This window comes from Papilio polytes, unplaced genomic scaffold (assembly GCF_000836215.1).
Source record: "Papilio polytes unplaced genomic scaffold, Ppol_1.0 DF824303.1, whole genome shotgun sequence".
Lineage (NCBI taxonomy): Eukaryota > Metazoa > Arthropoda > Insecta > Lepidoptera > Papilionidae > Papilio > Papilio polytes.
The window spans coordinates 1,449,243-1,467,964 of NW_013524901.1; the positions used below are offsets into that span (position 1 = coordinate 1,449,243).

The 18,722-nt window shown below is 32.6% G+C and overlaps 1 protein-coding gene across 1 annotated transcript in view; it reads right to left on the bottom strand.

Annotated features, from left to right (window-relative positions):
* Positions 1 to 18,722, bottom strand: part of LOC106101443 — a 126,915-nt gene that overhangs the window by 88,340 nt on the left and 19,853 nt on the right. The window contains exon 2 of the mRNA XM_013280682.1: positions 7,699 to 7,855. Coding sequence (XP_013136136.1) covers positions 7,699 to 7,830 — 132 coding nt within the window. The 5' untranslated portion in view covers positions 7,831 to 7,855. The remainder of the gene's footprint in view (positions 1 to 7,698; positions 7,856 to 18,722) is intronic.

The window sequence follows — 18,722 nt, forward strand, 5'->3', positions numbered from 1 at the left end:
TTCGGTCTTCCCCTACCATCCATCCACATTCAATTTTAAAACTTTCTGGTTTATGTCCCCATCCTCTCGTCGCACAACATGTCCATACCACCATTCAACAATAAATATTTCATTCGATTATTATGTTTTCACGAGTATTTTTGCACCAATCGATTAATACACCTTTATCTTAACCAGCAGACAATTTATAAAGTAAGTAAACTGGAGTAGGTCAATGTTTTACAATTTATTATCATAAAGAATAATGTTGACCTTGAGTATTAGCATAATCAATCTAATCTATCGGCACAATTTTCACAAACTGCGCAATTTCTCGTAATCGGACATTTCTTGTGTCAAGGTTTACATTGCAAGTCGACTCTCATTATTATTAACAGTCCTGTCACTGGCTGATCGTGTATTAACTTTTGATTTGTTTAAACAAATAGCTGAACACAAATTAACGTACATTTCGATCATAGTAATATTATAAATGTGAAAGTTTAGACGGATGGATGGATGTTTGTAAGAGTTTGTAGCCTAAACAGCTAAACAGATTTCTATTAAATTTGGTATAGATGTAGAGGATAGTCTGGAAGAACACATAGGCTACTTACTTTTTTATTAACTCCATGAGGACGGAGTCGCGGGCGAAAGCTAGTAATTCACAAAGATGTCAATCTATTTGTACGATCAAGTCTCCCAAAAAGCTGTACAACTAAGGAAGAAATTTTTTTCATAAACAATTCCACTGTCATCATTGTTAGATGACCAATAAAGAGTCGCCTTTACAAAGCATTATATAATTTAAACATAACAAGACAATGTGAAAATCGTGGTACATTGAATATGTTAAAAATGTTAGTGGCCTTAAGAAATTAAAAGCAACTAAGCTATACTAAGAGCGGCCGCACACCTTGACAACTGTTGTGCTAATTTCAATATTTCGCAGCAAATTTAACTGTTTAGTCGCACAACAAAAAATCGAGTAGTGTGTGACCATATAAGCTTATAAGAATCAAAGCGAGACTAAACGATTTTGCGATAGTATAGTTTCAGGTGTGCACACGCTCTCATACATTTTGTATTATTAATTATAATCAATCTTTAGATGTATGAATTTAAAACATATCACGAGTTCATCGTTTATGCTTCGTGACGTCAGAGGCAGAATTTCAATCAACAATTCCTATGCAGTTAATTCACGTAACGATCACCCAGATTGAATCATTTCAACTTTCACCTTTACACTCATAGTGTAATAACAATTTAATGTTAATTATGATGTTTTAACAAGTAACTTAACTTGACTATAACAACTACAATCAAATGAACACCAAACTCGAGTAATAAAAAGCAAAGATAAGCAATTTAACTGAAAAATAACTTTCAAAATAATGAAGTAAGAATTAAGTTTAACACTTCTTTTTTGAGCAATTAACTTATTAATCCTATCCATAAGTATGAACTATTTTATTCCTTGAACAACTCTACGTTTATTATTTTGACATATGGAATCTCAGCTTTTTGTACGAATAGTATGGCATCTTGTTTATATTAACAACATCATAATCTCTTCATTTTAATATCTAAAAGTAATATACAATTTCGTTAGTAATTGACTAGGTATTAACTGGTGTTCAGTCGTGATCGGGCGTGCAATGCTTTCCATCCTATCAAACGTCGCTCACCGTTTAATTGAGCAGTTATAAGTTTTTTTTTATATCTCGTTCAGTAACGACGTAACAATCAGTCTGTTATCCATTTAATGATTGATTTCTGATCTAATCACGTCTTTTAAATGGTTGTTGTTATCGAATCTGTTAGTAATTACATCGTTGTAAAATATACGTACATTTTAAAATTGATATTCTCTAAAAGACTAAGGAATGCTTTACGCTAAGTTAATACTGAAACTTTTTTCTGAAACTTAATTCAAATAACAACTAGGTGTGGCTCGCGATTTCATCCCCGTGAAATTAAAAAATAAAAAGTTGATCTATGTTACTTACAGATGAATTACCTTTCTAACGTTGAGAGAATTTTTAAAATAGGCCCAGTAGTTTTTGAGTTATTTCAATACATCCTCATCATCACCAACTCACTATACGTCCCCACCGGGGGGCCCGGAGCCTATACTAATAAGGGTTGACTAGGCCATATTCAAGCACGCTGGCCCACTACGGGTTGGTTTCAACACATACAAAAATACAATCTTTATTATATAAGTATAAATAAATGATAAGACCATACACCTTCCTTTAATGCCATCATATTTTTTTTATAACTATCAGATTGTAAGCAACATGTTCGATGCGAAGTATTTAAAATTCGTTTCAATAGTCCGCTGTCTTATAAATTGTTAAAATTAATTATTCGAAAAATAAACTGTACAGTTTATGAATGGACTTTATTGTAACCATAACAATAAATGAAGTATTTGTCCTCCAGGGGTCGCTGTGAACGTTGGAATTGAAAGCGCTTGGTTGGATGACTCTCAAAGCAAAGCTATAAGAGGATTGTCCATTTTAATTAAATCATATGAAACTTTGTATGCATATTTATTATATATACTCGTATTTATTATGGATTTGGATTGTACAATATTAATCCTAGAATTTACTCCAACTTATTTATCTATTTATCTATCTAATAAAGCTTATATAATAAAGCGTAAACACACACTACTTCGTGGCGTAGGATGTCAGCAATCACAGCATATTTTTTAAGTAATTCTCTCTTTAAATAAAGAACATTAAGGAAGGTAGGAAACCTGCCAACATTAAGGAAGTAAGGTTGTCATTTATCCATTTCATGCGGATGAAGCCGCACGGGAACAGCTAGTAAATAAATAAAACACTAAAAACATTATTACGAGGTAGCTTTAAAAACTAGTATTCAGTCAATATTGCATTTAATGGAACCCTATAACGTCCTTTTACTTATACTTGCGATGGGATGTAATTGCTAAAGATATTATGCAAGTTTCCGATGTATTAAGACACATTAGATCGTTGAAGATTGCATCGTGCGAGATACATTTGTTCATTGCAACTGGACTGTGAAAGTGTAGTCTTCGTATTACAATACAATTGTGACATGTTACTTTCGATTGTTGAAAATGTTATCTTTACTAACTCGATTATTTAACTCGGTAATTATCAAATTTTTACTCTACATTTTCATGCGTTTTAATTTTTTTTAATCAAAATTGAAATATGTTCGCATTTAAAATAACAAAGGTCAATCAATATATTTATATATTCGATTACTTATATAATATTCTAACAATACAAGAAACATAAATAAACCATGACCATATCCTCGTTGATATCGCTGATAAATCATTTACCAGTTTCACACAGAAATGCTAACCACAAAGGTTCTCACGGACTTATCGAATGGAAAGCGATATAAAATTTTAGCGAATCGCATATCGATACTAGTGACTCGACAATCGCACAATGCGACGTTAAACACGGCTAATTTACTCTGAAACTATCGAAACCCTATACGTAATCGATACATCGATTTCTTTGTGTTTTTTCTCCGTCGATTTCGATTAGTGAAATGACAAAAATCTTTTACCGAACTCGTGAGAAATTAACAATTGTGTAATAGCTTCATTTATTAGTATTACCGCCGCCGTTCTCACGGAGGTATCGTAAACTTATTTATTCTGTCCTTTATTTTAATTTACAATCATTATAAAAGTAAAAGATATTTAAGAGAATGTTTCTTATTTAAAAATGTTGTTTTTGTTTGCATGTAAGTGTAATGTGATACAATTTGCAAGGACTGAATTTCATAATAATATATATTTGTGACTATCTGCGATAAATTGTAATTGGCCTTCATTTTTTTGTTTCTCTTATTATTTTTTTAAGCTAGCTGTAAGTTATCCGTAAATAAATAAATAAAACAAAAAATAAATAAATAGCATATATCTTTGGTGGCGTTACGTAATAATCATCATCAAGGAAAATATATCCTTAACTGTACATAAGAAATATAGATAGGAATTTTGAAAATCTGAAAACACAGTAGTACATAGCAGGATTCGAACCCAGGACTTGCAGATTAGAAGTCAATTATTTAACCCCTGTACAATCGACGTTTTTAAATTCGGTATTCATCAGCTCACTATACGTCCCCACCGAGGGGTTCGGAGCCTACCCTCAGGGGTGACCTAGCCACAGTCATCGTTGGCAGTAGACTCGGTATTAAAATATCACAATTACAGAATGACTCAATAAATCACAATATTGGTAATAAATACTTTTCAGAGTTATAAACCGTAAAATTTTCCACTTCACGGAACTATAACATTTCGTTACGTTCATCGCTTTCCCTATTACAAGGACAAGGCCATCTAATTTACCCTTCTATTTTTCAATTAAACAATTAAAGTATTAGTAATTGATCATTACGATACCGTGAAATATTACTAACAAACTGCTAGAAACTGCAAATAAATGTAGAATTAATTACCTGAAATTTAGAATTAAATACTAACAAGCTAATCACAATTAAAAATGTATTTGTGTCTGAATTTATTGATAACTAACTCAATTTACATTTCCACTTTAAATTACTATTTTTTTGGAGTTTAGTGAGCTATGAGGATATCTCGATTCTTTGTTAAGAATTATTCTAGGGAAGTAAAGTTCCTCCTTGAAACATTTTTAAATCTTTGTTAAATTTGTTAAAATGAAATTACAACAAATTCTGGTAAAACCTTCATAATTAATGAATCAGCGGTCAACGAACCAGGATTTCCAATCGAGTAAAGCCATAAAACTAAATGGTCAAATAAAGCTATTATCACAAAAAAAACACCTGCTTCTTTTAACATCAAAATATAAAAGCACAAATGCTAACATTTAAGCTAATTTAATAATTAAAAAACAACAAACTAAACAGTGTATTAATATTACCGTATTGTTAGCCGTAAGTCAAATTTTTAACATGACTAGTAATACAAAAGGATTCTAGAGTCCAGCTAGAGTTCGCGTGGAATTAATAAAAACAAAAGCATGTAGCTTACGTGTTTTTCTAGAACTTATTCCAGATCTGTCATAAATTTCATCTAAATCCGTTTAGCAGTTTAGGCTACAAACTCTAACAAACATCCATCCATCGATCTATCCATGAAAACTTTCGCATTTATAATGTTAGTTAGATTTAATGATGAAATTCCAGTAAAGTTCACTCCAGGCTATTCTGTAGTTTATTCAGCGCTCAGTGGCGCCGCCTGTCGTCTAGTGCGGATATTACACATCGCCTCGGGACAGATGAAATCGTACAAACAAAGCCCGAACCAATGATCCGTTCCTTTTGTTCCAAGAGAATTGAAAAATAACTACTTCTTTATCATCTATGATATCGCACGGCTTAGGAAATAATTCGCAATCCTGCTTTTAACCGAAAGGTCGTTTTAATTGTTCAATACATTTAGGGCTTATCTTGATAAAATGTATCTTGCGTTGAATTATTTTTCAAAGAAAAACAAAACAAATTGGTTGCATAATTAAGTACCTAATTAAAACAATAAAAAAAAATCATTACACGAATCATGTTTGTGTTGAGAATGTTCTTACAACCGACATAGTCTAGGAGCCAACGGTAAATCATGCTCGCATCTGAAACACGGTGAACAAAACAACAACGACAGCGCGACTGAGGGCACGTACCGTTGATTTATAATAAAGGGCCCGCGATTGACCTACCGCAACCTGCGACTGTGTGCTCTTTACTTTCTACACGGTAGCGATCATATTGAAATGTACGTGACTTCGGCGCCAACGAGATGAACACAACACAACATTTAAACATGACACTGCATTTTAATCGATGACTCCTTGTTTATAATTTAATTCGATAAATATTTTGAGCTAAATAACAGTGATCTTGTCTCTTATAATAATATTATAGTTTACATTAAAAAATCTTTATTTTTTATTGAATTTCATTTTGAGAAAACTCTTCATCATACAAAGTTCTTGTTGATTTTCGATTAATAATCTGAAAACCTACCGTGTTATCTATACTAATATTATAAAGAGGAGAGATTTGTATTTTTGTATGTATTGAAATAACTCAAAAACTACTGGGCGATTTAAAAATATCTTTCACCATTAAAAAGCTACGTTATCTGTGGTTAACATCAACTTCACACGGGTGAAGTCGCGAGCAACAGCTAGTTATAAAAAAATTGAAATAAGCCCAATATGCCACTTCAAAACAATGACTCTCCAAATATCATACTTACCAATTCATTGCATTCACTGGATTCAAATTAATGGATGCATAATAAATGCATAAGAGCTATGATTTATTTCAGTCCATTATAACTGGTATGCGTTGCAGTGACGCAATTCTATTCATGTCTCAATTGAGCGATATAATTGTAATTAATTGTGATTTAAAGTCCATTACAAAAGCTCATTTTGAATGAAAAGCTATTGCAGCTTTCGAATCAATTGAGATTTACTATGAATTATGATATACTGTATATTGTTATAGTGTTCAATTTAGTTACTAATTAGTAAAACGAACGAATTTCTTGGTAAAAATGACCCGAAATTATGTCGCGCGATTTTGAGCTAAACTATTTAACTACGTCGTAGTCTTTGATTCCAAAAATCAACCAAAAAAATGGGACCCACCTGCAAGCATTACCTTTAGGATAAAAAAAGAATTATCAAAATCGGTCCACTAGCGGCGGAGTTATGCCGTAACACACATAAAAAAAAACATACAGACGAATTGAGTACCTCCTTCTTTTGGGAAGTCGGTCAAAAACAATTCATTTATACATGCTGATTCACATTTCTTTTATCAATGCTTACCAATACTTATTCATTTAATTAACTAAAAACGAATAGCTATTTTTGAAACGATTATAAAAATTTATTAATTTCCTACAATTGGTATCGATGAGGTACTTGTCCTACCTCGTACGTGGAAGCATCGACCGCTTGGCTTACACAAATAAACACTACACTACTTTTAGATAGCAAGAATAGATGCAATTGAAGAAATGCTAAATGAAAATGAAATCGAATACAAATCATTTTTTGACCGACTTCCCAAAAGAAGGAGGTACTCAATTCGTATCTATGTTTTTTTTTTTATGTGTGTTACGGCATAACTTCGCCGCTAGTGGACTGATTTTGATAATTCTTTTTTTATCCGAAAGGTAATGCTTGCAGGTGGGTCCCATTTTGTTTGATTTTTCACATAAAGAATGTTATTGAATGAAACAAGAATAATTCCCTCCATTTCGAGATCGATTTATTGCGTCCTAAAGCATAGTTTCAGTTACAGACCATCATGTATAAAGTTCATAATTCATTTTATATACACTCAATACACTATCTGAATAAGCTTTTATCAACTTGTATGTTGCGTGGGCAGAGGATAGTAATTGAATTATTTTGTAAAGTGCTCTAGTAGATGGAAATTTTCCCTTATTCCTTTAGACAAGGGGTGGTAACATGAATTATTTGTACCACAACTATCTCTTTTTTTCTCTAGTTTCATTTAATATTTCAAAGCAATTTGTAGAGCTTACTAGTATACATTATTTTAAAAAGTTACTAAATCGACAAGCAACGTAGTCCGACTCTGGACTTAGTCCGTATCGGACTTATCCAGGGTTGGGCTTAGTTACTTTATAGTTAAAGTCTAAAGATTGTGATAAGTTTTTGTACATACCTGGAACAGCAGATATCCTGAATCGTACATCCAGAAGTCATCGGGCGCGTTACCCGGCTTGCTGAGGTGTATCGCGAGGCAACGCTGCAGGATGAGCTGGCAGCGCTGCCCGCCCGCTCCGCGCCCGCTCATGCCTTCACGCAGGCGGCGGCATGCTCTGTAAGTGAATACACACCTTTATAACAACTCACTTACTCATGTAAAACATATAGCTTAATCATTCTAATCCAGTGTACAAACACCTTTATTATTAACTGTGTTTAAACACTTAATTTCTTGATAATTCTTCTTTCCTTGTTAATAGAACTGATAGCTGGTAATTAAGAGCAAATTTTAATTTAACTTAAACCTTAATAAATTTCTAACTCTTTGCATCTTTGTAGATTCCTTTGTTAAATTAACCATTTTTTTAAGTCAAACAGCCTAATCTATGTCGCAATGTTTCCGTATTGAATAGTTCATTACCTCAAGGCGTAACTAACTATGAACCATCAAAGACAATGGTATGAATAATTTCAAAAAGCTGACACAATCGCTGGACCCTTGACATGACAGTTGTGGAGCGAGGTGACGTCAACGTACAGCGTAAAACGACGTCCTTTCACGCATTACATTATGTTAAAAATCGATGTTTACGGGCAATATCGAGTTTACACGGATAACCGATATTAAATCCATATGCATCAATCGATGTCTTTGAGATGCTTGAGTTTTAAGGGTCAATGAAAGGAATTGGAAATGAAATCTTAAAGCCAGTTTTATTGTAATTCCTTTATTTTATTTAAATTATACATTATTAAAATTTTATCTAATTCGGAAACAATTACTACAGTCTTTTTTATTTATAATGTAAATGGATTTGACGGTGGAGATGCTTAAGAAGCGGAAATGTCCTCTTTATGTGCGTCTCCTCCTCCGTCGATTAATGGTTGGCAACGCATCTGCAATTGCGGATGTTTACGGGCAGCAGTGGCCGCTTGCTCGTTTGCCAAAAAAAAATCAATACTTAAAGTCAATAACTTTTAATCTGTGATATAACATTTTAAAGAAATTAATATTTATCATCAGAAACATTTTATTAATTAAGTATGTTGCTTGATGTTGATAAGTGATAGACAATCCTAATAAAAGTTGACAACATAAAAAAACAAGATACCTCCAAATTAGATATCGGACTACCAAAACAAAATCATAGCTTCAAAAACACATCTATAAATCAAAATATCCGTCAAGGAAGTAAAATAACATAAAGCGACATAACATTTAATATGCAAACAGCTTTTAGCGAGTTCCATAATCGGTAAGCGCACTTCATATCTCGTTTACAAAGCTTGCATTGCTCTTATTACGAAGGTCTTAAAGCGTTTGTTAATTTTAACTGAGGAAATGCAAAGTTTCGTTGTAGACGTCGTAAGCTCACAATAGCCAACGGTTGAGTAACTTCTGAGGGAAATGATAACACTTGATAAAGATATAACTTCGTTAACATATAACTTGTTAATAAATAACATAGAAGAGTAGCTTTCGCCGGCGACTACGCGTGTAATTAAAAAACAAAAATAAGTAGCCTACATGTTCCTTCAGACTATCATCTACATCTTTGCATTTTATCGAGACCCATTCACCAGTTTAGGCTACAAGCTCTAACAATCCATGCAAAGCTTTTGCCCGCGGGTCAGTCCGTGTCGAATTAAAAAAAGAAAATAAAGCAGCCTATGTGTTCTTCCAGACTGTATTCTACTACAAACAAACTCTAACAAACATCCATCCAAACTTTTGCATTTATAATTATAGTAAGACTAAGATAAAAAAAATAAAATGCCTTTTAAAAAATTAGTGTTCGAAAAATGCCACCGCGACGGTTATCATTTCTTCGCTTTTATCATCCGTTTAAATAAACTGTTTTAATATATCATTTAACAGACCATCAATTTAATTGGATACGTATTTATTCCTTAATAGTGTATGCGTTCGTTATTTTTATACTCGATATTTATAAGAGACAATATTTCTTTATAAGACCCGCCATCGGTGAGAAGGTGCAGTCCTTATTTGGTCTATGGAACAGATCATGTTTAACAGTATGGAACTTTAACTCTTATCGATAGAGTTGACTATACCTTGCCGAAAGTCGTGCGGATGTTTAATGACACAAGGCTAGTATTTCTTAAATGCGGAATTGTGATGAATTGTAATATTTATAGAAATTTATTTTTAAATGTGGATAAGTATTTTCGTCTTCATGTGAAATTATATTCGGAATATTTCTTTGCACACAAAATGCATTTTTATGTCGGTTAGTGTCGGTATTTTCTTCACAGCTGTGTAACTTATATCGGTCGTTTTCGTCGATTCCCAACTTACAAGAATAGAGTGCCATTTATTTCTTTAGTATTGTATCTGTTGATTTATAATTTCACTAGCTTTCGCGCGCGACTCCGTTCGCGTGGAATCAAAAAACAAAAACGAGTAGCCTATGTGTTCTTTCAGACTATCCTCTACATCTATACCAAATAAAATCGAAATCCGTTCACCCGTTTAGGCCACGAATTGAATCAATCTGAACTTTCGCATTTATAATATTAGTATGACTATGATTGTCGAATCAACAGAATGCTAATTTATTTGTACAAATTCAACACCGTAACAGCGGATACTCGGTCTTCAAACTAAAAGTGTCATAACGCTTCCTTTAGCCGCGAGTCCGATCGCGTGTGCATTTTGGCCATAAGTAAAATTGCGGCAGCGCGCCATTTTAAGTATTAAGGTCGTACCACACTAGCGCTCGTCTATTGTCGGCCATTATAACGGCATCATCCAATTCTGGTGTTGCACAACATCGTTGCTACGTAACGCTTACGTCACATCGGAGTGCCATCTCCTTTTTGTTTTATGTGAAATAAATTGTTGTGAACATTTTTTTATCATCACAATTGCACACTTCAATACGATTTACTTCCCTATACTTTTGGACAATAATAACGTTGTTATACTTCAGTACTAAATCTACGGATCATTGGCAGGAATGGCTCGCTTATTCTTAATATTTCTGATTGACATTGACAGCTGTCATAGGGATGGGGCGTATACGTCAATGATATACTGTTGCGCTACACCGGTACGGTATCGATTTTATTCTTTAAAATGCTTGCTTTCTTTCTTTATTTTAAATACATTTATTTTCTATCGAAAATCTTTACAAATCCTTATTACGTCCGAGTTTGGACATAAGTTGGAAAAGATAAAAATTTAAAACAAGACGTTTCGAGAAATTTTATGCATATTTTTAGACATAAGACATTCCGAATAAAAAAGTTTTTTTTTTATTTCGCATAACCCATTATGTAGATTTTTTAAATCTAGTTCGCATTTATCAGAAGACCAAACCGTTATCTGTCATCATAGTGCAATAAAAAATTTCTGCAGGATATGCGAAATAGAGACTTTTTATAGTTTTATTTTTTAATTTTAGCGCAAAAGTCTTTTATACCGGTATTCTAGCATTTTTTTTAAATATCTTAATAGTTTCCGGGAAATATTAATAATAGATGTTGGATTTGGAGAAACACGCAAGTATCTAAACTATTATACACGTTTTAATTAATTTTAGTGTTTACATTTAGTAGTATTACAATACTTGTTATGCTAGAGACGTACAGGAAATTGCACCGTGAGGCGCATACGTCTGGGATTATCCGCATTCGACCTGATATTATCTATATTTGGCTACTCAACTATAAAGCATAACGGTATTTAAAAACAATATTTACATTGCACTATCGATTACTTTATATTTCAGAAGTTTGAATTAAACAAAACAAAAGAAATCTAATACCATGGTAATCTAAGATTTGTATTTTTGAGTTATTTTAGTACATAAATGTTTTGAAATAACAAAAACTACTGGCCCGATTTAGTCATTAACATAGGCTATATTTTGTGTGGACAAAGTCGCCAGCAATAGCTAGGTTAAATCATAAAACGTCATTTTAAATTTACTATCAGAAGTAAAACAAAACCGTATCGTTTGATATTACATTACACATGTTAATAGTTGTGAAAGAAATTAGAGTACCGTGGTACCATTGTGATAAGGACCATGTGAAATAAAAATTTACTACAATAACAGACTTTCTTATTATTGACGAATGACAAACATTCCAGATCAAAAGAACGCAAAGCATAATGTGAAAGACGGTTTTATAGATTTTGGAACCGTACTGCGACAAAATCCATCTATTACTATGTAAACTATTATAATAAAGCGTAAACACACACACATCTTTGTTACCTAAGATCTCCGCAATAACGGCATATTTTTAAATAATTCTTTTTTTAATAAAAAGTCCCACACTTACTTCGCGCTTTAGGCTATACATTTTTACGCTATTAAACATAGTTGGTAAATAAATTGGTTAAAAATTCTAATGTGGAAAAGAGACCATAAGTTGCTGCCAACATCAAGAAAGAAAGATTGCTAAGATTTGTCATGTCATGTCATGTCATTTTGACATTTGCTATTGATAATTTGACAAATGTAAACAAATAAAATAAAATTTTCATAATTTTAAGCGGATGAAGCCGCACGGGAACAGCTAGTAACTTATAACCTATTACTTAATAAAAAATGTAAATAAAAATATCCAAACGAAATAAACGCAAAGCGTATAAAACCATACTCCTATAAACGCAATTTACTCAGAATTTAGCATTCACAGTGAATTTTTTACGCTTTCCTAACCCCTCTATAATGCGATTCCGCGCCATTCCCGTAGTAAAGTCCGGCTTTTATTAAATTCTTTAATCTTCACCCTCTTCTATCTTTGATCCGGACTGCGATCAGCATTTGTTTTGACAGTTTAAACAGGCTAAGAAGCCATAGATTAAAATAAACTTGCTTTTCAATATCAAAATTCAGGAAATGCCAGAACGATCGCAGTCTTGGCAACACTGTTGAAATTGTTGAAGTTATTACCATAAAGTAAAAAAAAACTTTTGTATTTTTACGATATTTCATTATTAGTTGTAAAAAATATTCCGATTCACTTACGCAAGCTATTCGCATACCGAAATTGAAATACTTTTTTTTCTAAATGTATCAAGAATCAGCATCCTGCCCCAGTTATTAACGTTTTGTAAGACACATTCAGATTGTTACGTATGTATGAAAAATATTTAATAATTTGTAACCGATACTATTGCAATTTCATTTAACACTTAGAACAGACAAAAAGGTCAAAAAAGTTATATTCAAGGGTCTATAAAACGATATCACATTAAAAAACGTAATCCATGTAACTTAGGCTAATAATCTTTTTTTATTAAAAGAAACAAAACAACGACCTATATGAAGAAACAAGAGAGGAAAATGTCCTCTGTCTGTGCGTCTCCTCTATCGATTAAAGGTTGAGAGTTGCGGATGTCTATGGCCAACGGTCAGTTTCGGCGAATTCAGATATCATTTGGTAGCAAACAAACAATTTACTCTCTCATGATATGCTTTTCACCTAAAAGAATAGATAAGACAACACTATAACTATCAAATACAGTAAATATTGCCTATAAATTGAGTGCGACTTTAATCGCTTCTCATTTCAATTTATCGCAAGCATTTTACTGCAAAACGCGTTGTTATGACACGATTTAATACATAGTTTCCGCCGCTTACAGTAAAGCGTTAGGTAATCGCTTATTAAATCTGTCTATGCATACTTAAAAAGTATATCAGTGTAACAATGGCACACTCTTGATAATGTTATATTCTAACCAGTTACCACACACCTTGAAACAAAGTTAGACGACTGACAGAAACAGTTAATTTAATAATCAGCGAATACTGGACTTGACTAAGGCCTAGTCACAATTATTTAGGGTGGGCTCCGAGCCCCTCAGTGGGGACGTATAGTGAGCTGGTGATGATGATGATGATGATGATGATGATGATGACGACGACGACGATGATGATGATGATGATGATGATGATGATGATGATGATGATGATGATGATGATGGTAATGCGTATGATCAACGACCATAATGTTCCAATTCAACAATACAAATTGTAACCAGCTAAATATAAACATACCGCAAAATAGGTTAAGTTAATGGTTTATAATTATAGTTACATTACAACATTGTGATAATATAAGTGCCAATTAATATATAAAAAATCTTAATGTTGAATCTCTGAATAATATAGCATCGCCTAAATAACACTACTGGGTGTCAGATACAGGCTACATATTGGCTAACAAATTAAAAAGGAACGCGCGAGCTGCTATTTGTTGCTATGTCATGATCTGGGGATAAACCCGGCTGATGTTAGCTTAATCGAGTCGGTTTTGTCCCTGACTTTAGACGCGGCTTTATGACTAGCTATTTTCACAAACCCAGATATAAGCTATGGGGTACATGTATCCTCGAAAAGAATTCAAATATGTTTTTGTAAAGGTTATTAAGCTGTGCAAACGCAAGGTTATGTTGTGCAAATTCTCACTGACACTTAATCAATGCGGTACAAGGGCTAAAACTTTTTATTTGTATTGTAACGGTACCTAAAACAAAATAAATTTAAATGCAAATGTTTTCGGCGCCGCAACACAATTCACTATCTGCAATTTCGTGAGGCGTATACATGCGAAAATTAACGGCAAGTTATTTCGAACTTTATGGCACTAAGTTTAGGATTGCTTTTTCCGTAACATAGTATTAACTGTACAATTTGATTACCCTGATATTTTAGCCAAACGAAGGAAACGATATCCTGATGTTAAAAATACTTATTTGGCTTGTATTCTGTCTGTATTTTATGTTATCGGATAAAAAAAAGAAAAGTGAAAAGTGGCACAACAATATTACGAATTTTTAGGTTAGGTCAATACACTTCATGTGCACATTTAAAAAAAGATAAATTTAAAACTAAAGACATTCTTATTCTGTCTTTATACGCAGCTACATAGCTCTATGTATTACTGGAAGAGCTGCAATCTTGTGACTAATTACACCCACCTAGAAGAGACATCGATCTAAAGTGGTACCATATCACCGGAAGCGGCTGTCAAGGCTGTGGTCGTACCCAGCGAGCCGAGACCGAGGCATTGTTTTTTAAAAAAAAACACAAACGACATTAGTTTTTATCCATGTAGCGACTAACTCGTTGGGTGAGGTAATAATGAGTTAATTGAATCGTTTAAAACTGCTTAGGTAACATTGTTTATGCTAATTTAGTCGATTATTTTACCATTGGTTTAGTAATTACCTCTTATATTTCAATTAAGGATAAAAGCAGCGAGAGATTTTTTATTTATAGAAACATTCGTTTATTACTAAACACTATTTTATACTTTTACCTTTATTCATAAATACTAGCAACATAAAAGAATTATTTATAACAAATATGAATGGAAACAAATTGTCTATAACAAGAGCTTTTATTCAATAAAATCCAGTAGGCAAAGTCTGCGTCTAAATCCAATTTCAACCGGCCTTAAAGTATACGAATCAGGGAACGTTCGTTTGAACCAGACGAGCGTATATTTTTCCCGCATCGGCGTCTGAAACAGTCGCCGTAGAAATTTAAATAGCAGAGGCAATCGTACTTGATTCAAAAAAAATTTGTAAAGAATAAAAATAATAAAAAAACTTAACTAATATATTTCACTTTATTGTATTAACTAATAATATAATATATTTGACTTTATTGTATTGTATTTTACTTTTATTGTATATATCTCCAAAAAAGAATAGTGTTCCGTAATACAACAAAGTCGTTAACATAAATAAATGGTAACCTTTAGTAACAACCCTATCCGAGACTCCCTTTCTTTGCCCTTAAGCCTCAGCCACTCAATATTAACTCAGGTGTAGTTTAGTTACTATGCAAAGATATTCAACTTTGCTGAATTTTTAAATTTAATCCTATTTTATATATTGCATTATTTACCTATACTACACCTGTATTAATTAATAAATAATAAAAAATAAACTCGACCTTGAAATTAAAATCGATATCGATATTTTTTTGTAAGGAACAACACTATAGAAGAGTAAGCCACATAAGTAGTGTGCTCGGATCCTATTTTTTGTGACTTCTAATTGCCACTTTTTCTAATCTCGTTATTTAAATTACTTAGTTAATAGCATATTTAGTAATGAGTTGTTTTTTGTCACATAAAATAATACAAAAAAGTGTTTAGCGTACACCTTGGACTCTGTCCTTTGAGGAAGTAATGTTCACTTGATAATTTTGTAATGAAATAACAAAATGTTCTTCGTTCCGTTAATTTAATTTCAATTAAAAAAAACACTAGAGTAAAATTTCAAATGTCAGAATTTAAGCGATTAATTCAGCACTAAAGAAGACACTAAGGAATTGTTTCTGCTTCGCTTACAACAATGTTTAGCTAAGCATCAAACGTGTCTTACTACGAAAGTTAGCCCTGAAAATCAAACCGATTTGTTAAACAAAAATTAAACCGTAAAAAAAGTAAAACGGATCAACGAATAACTTTTGAAAGGTGCAGATTCAAAAAGCAAACTGCCGTGAACAGTGTAGGGCGGGTGTTGATGCAGCGAGGTCGGGCGCAGTGCGAGCGGCAGGCAGACGCGGCTATCGATCGCGCACACACGCGTAGGGCTGCTCCAGACGCGATATGTTACGAGTAATTTTATTACACTTAGTTAACTTTAGGGGTGAACAATAGGCAGGAAATAAAGAAATACCAATGAAGTTTAACAAAAATAATACATTCTGTTAATGACATGTTAATGAAGAATATAAATTAGTAACTGCTTATTTGACAGTGTTGTCAATTAACTGATTTGAAAATCCAACTGTCGATTATTGAAAAATATACTGTTTCAAAATAATAAACAATAAAGTAAGTAATATACAGGGAATGTATATTGGCTAATCTCTGTCAATCGCAATGCAATTAAAATTTGTTTTATCGATAAATTTAAAATAAATCACGCACAACCCTATAGGTAGGATGCTCTGCAGGGGTGCCTTTATATTCGCGGGATCGCCTGGGTCTAGGCGTTTTTAGGGGCTTATCGTTCTATTTTAGGTGTCTGGCCACTAACCGAACTCTACGCTGAATGTTTGAAAACTCCTTTAAATTCGACGATGCTTTTAAACGGAGTGCTCTTTGCAGTTTAATGAAATAATGGACGTTGAGGTATTCTAAAATTTGTTTAAGACATATATTTCAGAAAATTATGTCTGATTTATGGTTTAATGTTTAGAGTTTGTATGAAATTTAAAAAAGAATATAACCTAACCCCAAGATTAAGAAACAAACTATTAGAAATAAAACAAGAACATTGTTTTTCATAGTTTTATAAAAATGTATATTAATTGATACCGGTTTTGACTTCAAATAAATTGCAAATTCAAGTAAGAATTAAAATTCAATAATAAAGTTGCAGAACCGGTTTATCAATGTCATTGGGTTTTAAACATTACCGAATTGCAGATAACATTTAAAAAACGGTACGTAGTTGTACAAAGTAGAATATTGTAAGTGAATTTATGTTTTTAATCGTATTAAAACCAGCCAGTTGTAGCGAGGGTTAGGATACGTCCGCTATGCAGTCAAGGTCAAGGTATAATGAAAACCATATAAAAAATCTCACAAATTAAAAAAAAATAATGACACTAATTAGATAACTTTATTATTTCATTAATTGTCTATCGTATTGGCCATAAAATACTTTTTAAAGAAGTACTAGAAATATTCTTTCTTATATTATAAATGCGAAAAGTGTGGATGGATGTTTGTTAGAGTTTTTAGACTAAACGGCTGAATAGATCCCGATGAAATTTATCATATATTTAGATAGTCTGGAAGAACAGATAGGCACGTTTTTTTAATTGTCGGACGGAATCGCGGGCGATAGCTAGTAATCATATAAATTATATTAGAAAACAATTATATGTTTTCTATTTTTTATTTCTAGTAGGCAACTTTTCTATCAAGTCTCACTAATAATGAAAGTTATGTTATCAACAAAAACAAGCACAATACAAATGACATAAAAGAAGTTAAAAGTTATACAATACATAAAAACAAGTCCATTAAAAATAATTGAAATTTCTTCTTTAAGTTTTTCTTACAAACCACATTAAACAAAACAAGCAAGCTTGTTCAGTTTTCACCAAGTTAACTAGTTTATAGAATACCAGTTATCTGACGTTTTCGTTCTACAGTTAAGTAGTAACTATTTATAGAACCTTAAACACATCTGATATAAGCGTTAGTGAGCTATAGAGACTAGGAAAGTCCTTCCAAAGATTAAAATAGAAAATAAACGTTAGTTCAAATTTTATTGTCACCCTTCAAACTTGTAACATAATCTTTAAAGTATTACTTAACCGCATTTAGGCCACTTCAAGACAATGTTGCCAGTGTCACCTGTTTGCCCACAATATTTGACACCGAACAATTATAGGCGTTACACTCTGATATGAATATCATTTGACACGTATCTAATTGTATTGTACCGACCACGTAATAAAACTGGATAAATGACATGTATTAGGCGGCAAAACCGCATAATGCAGGCAATACACGTTAGACTATGACAATATACTAACGTTGAAAGAACTTTAAAGTTTTGAGCTATGAATATCAGTTAAGCAAGGTTAAATTTATCATGCAAAACCTAACGTGTGTATACTGCATAAATGTCGGCTCCGTGCGAAGTGACAAAGTCGTCAAACGCGGCCTTGAACATCCATTTTAATACCTATCCATTATAAGTCGAATCGATTATGATAATCGATTGTGACAACCGATTATTTAAACGATTGTCTTCTAAGCGACAACTCGTACATTATAATTCTGACGCGCTTCAGATGAATATTCATAACATCAATGTAAACATGAGAACTCGATATATTATTATCACGTTCCATCGCAACACTTTTGATGATCATAAAATATATCATTTATCTAACATGGTTACTGTACGTAAGCAAACATAACCTTAAAATCCTCCTGGACTTATTTAGCGTACTTATT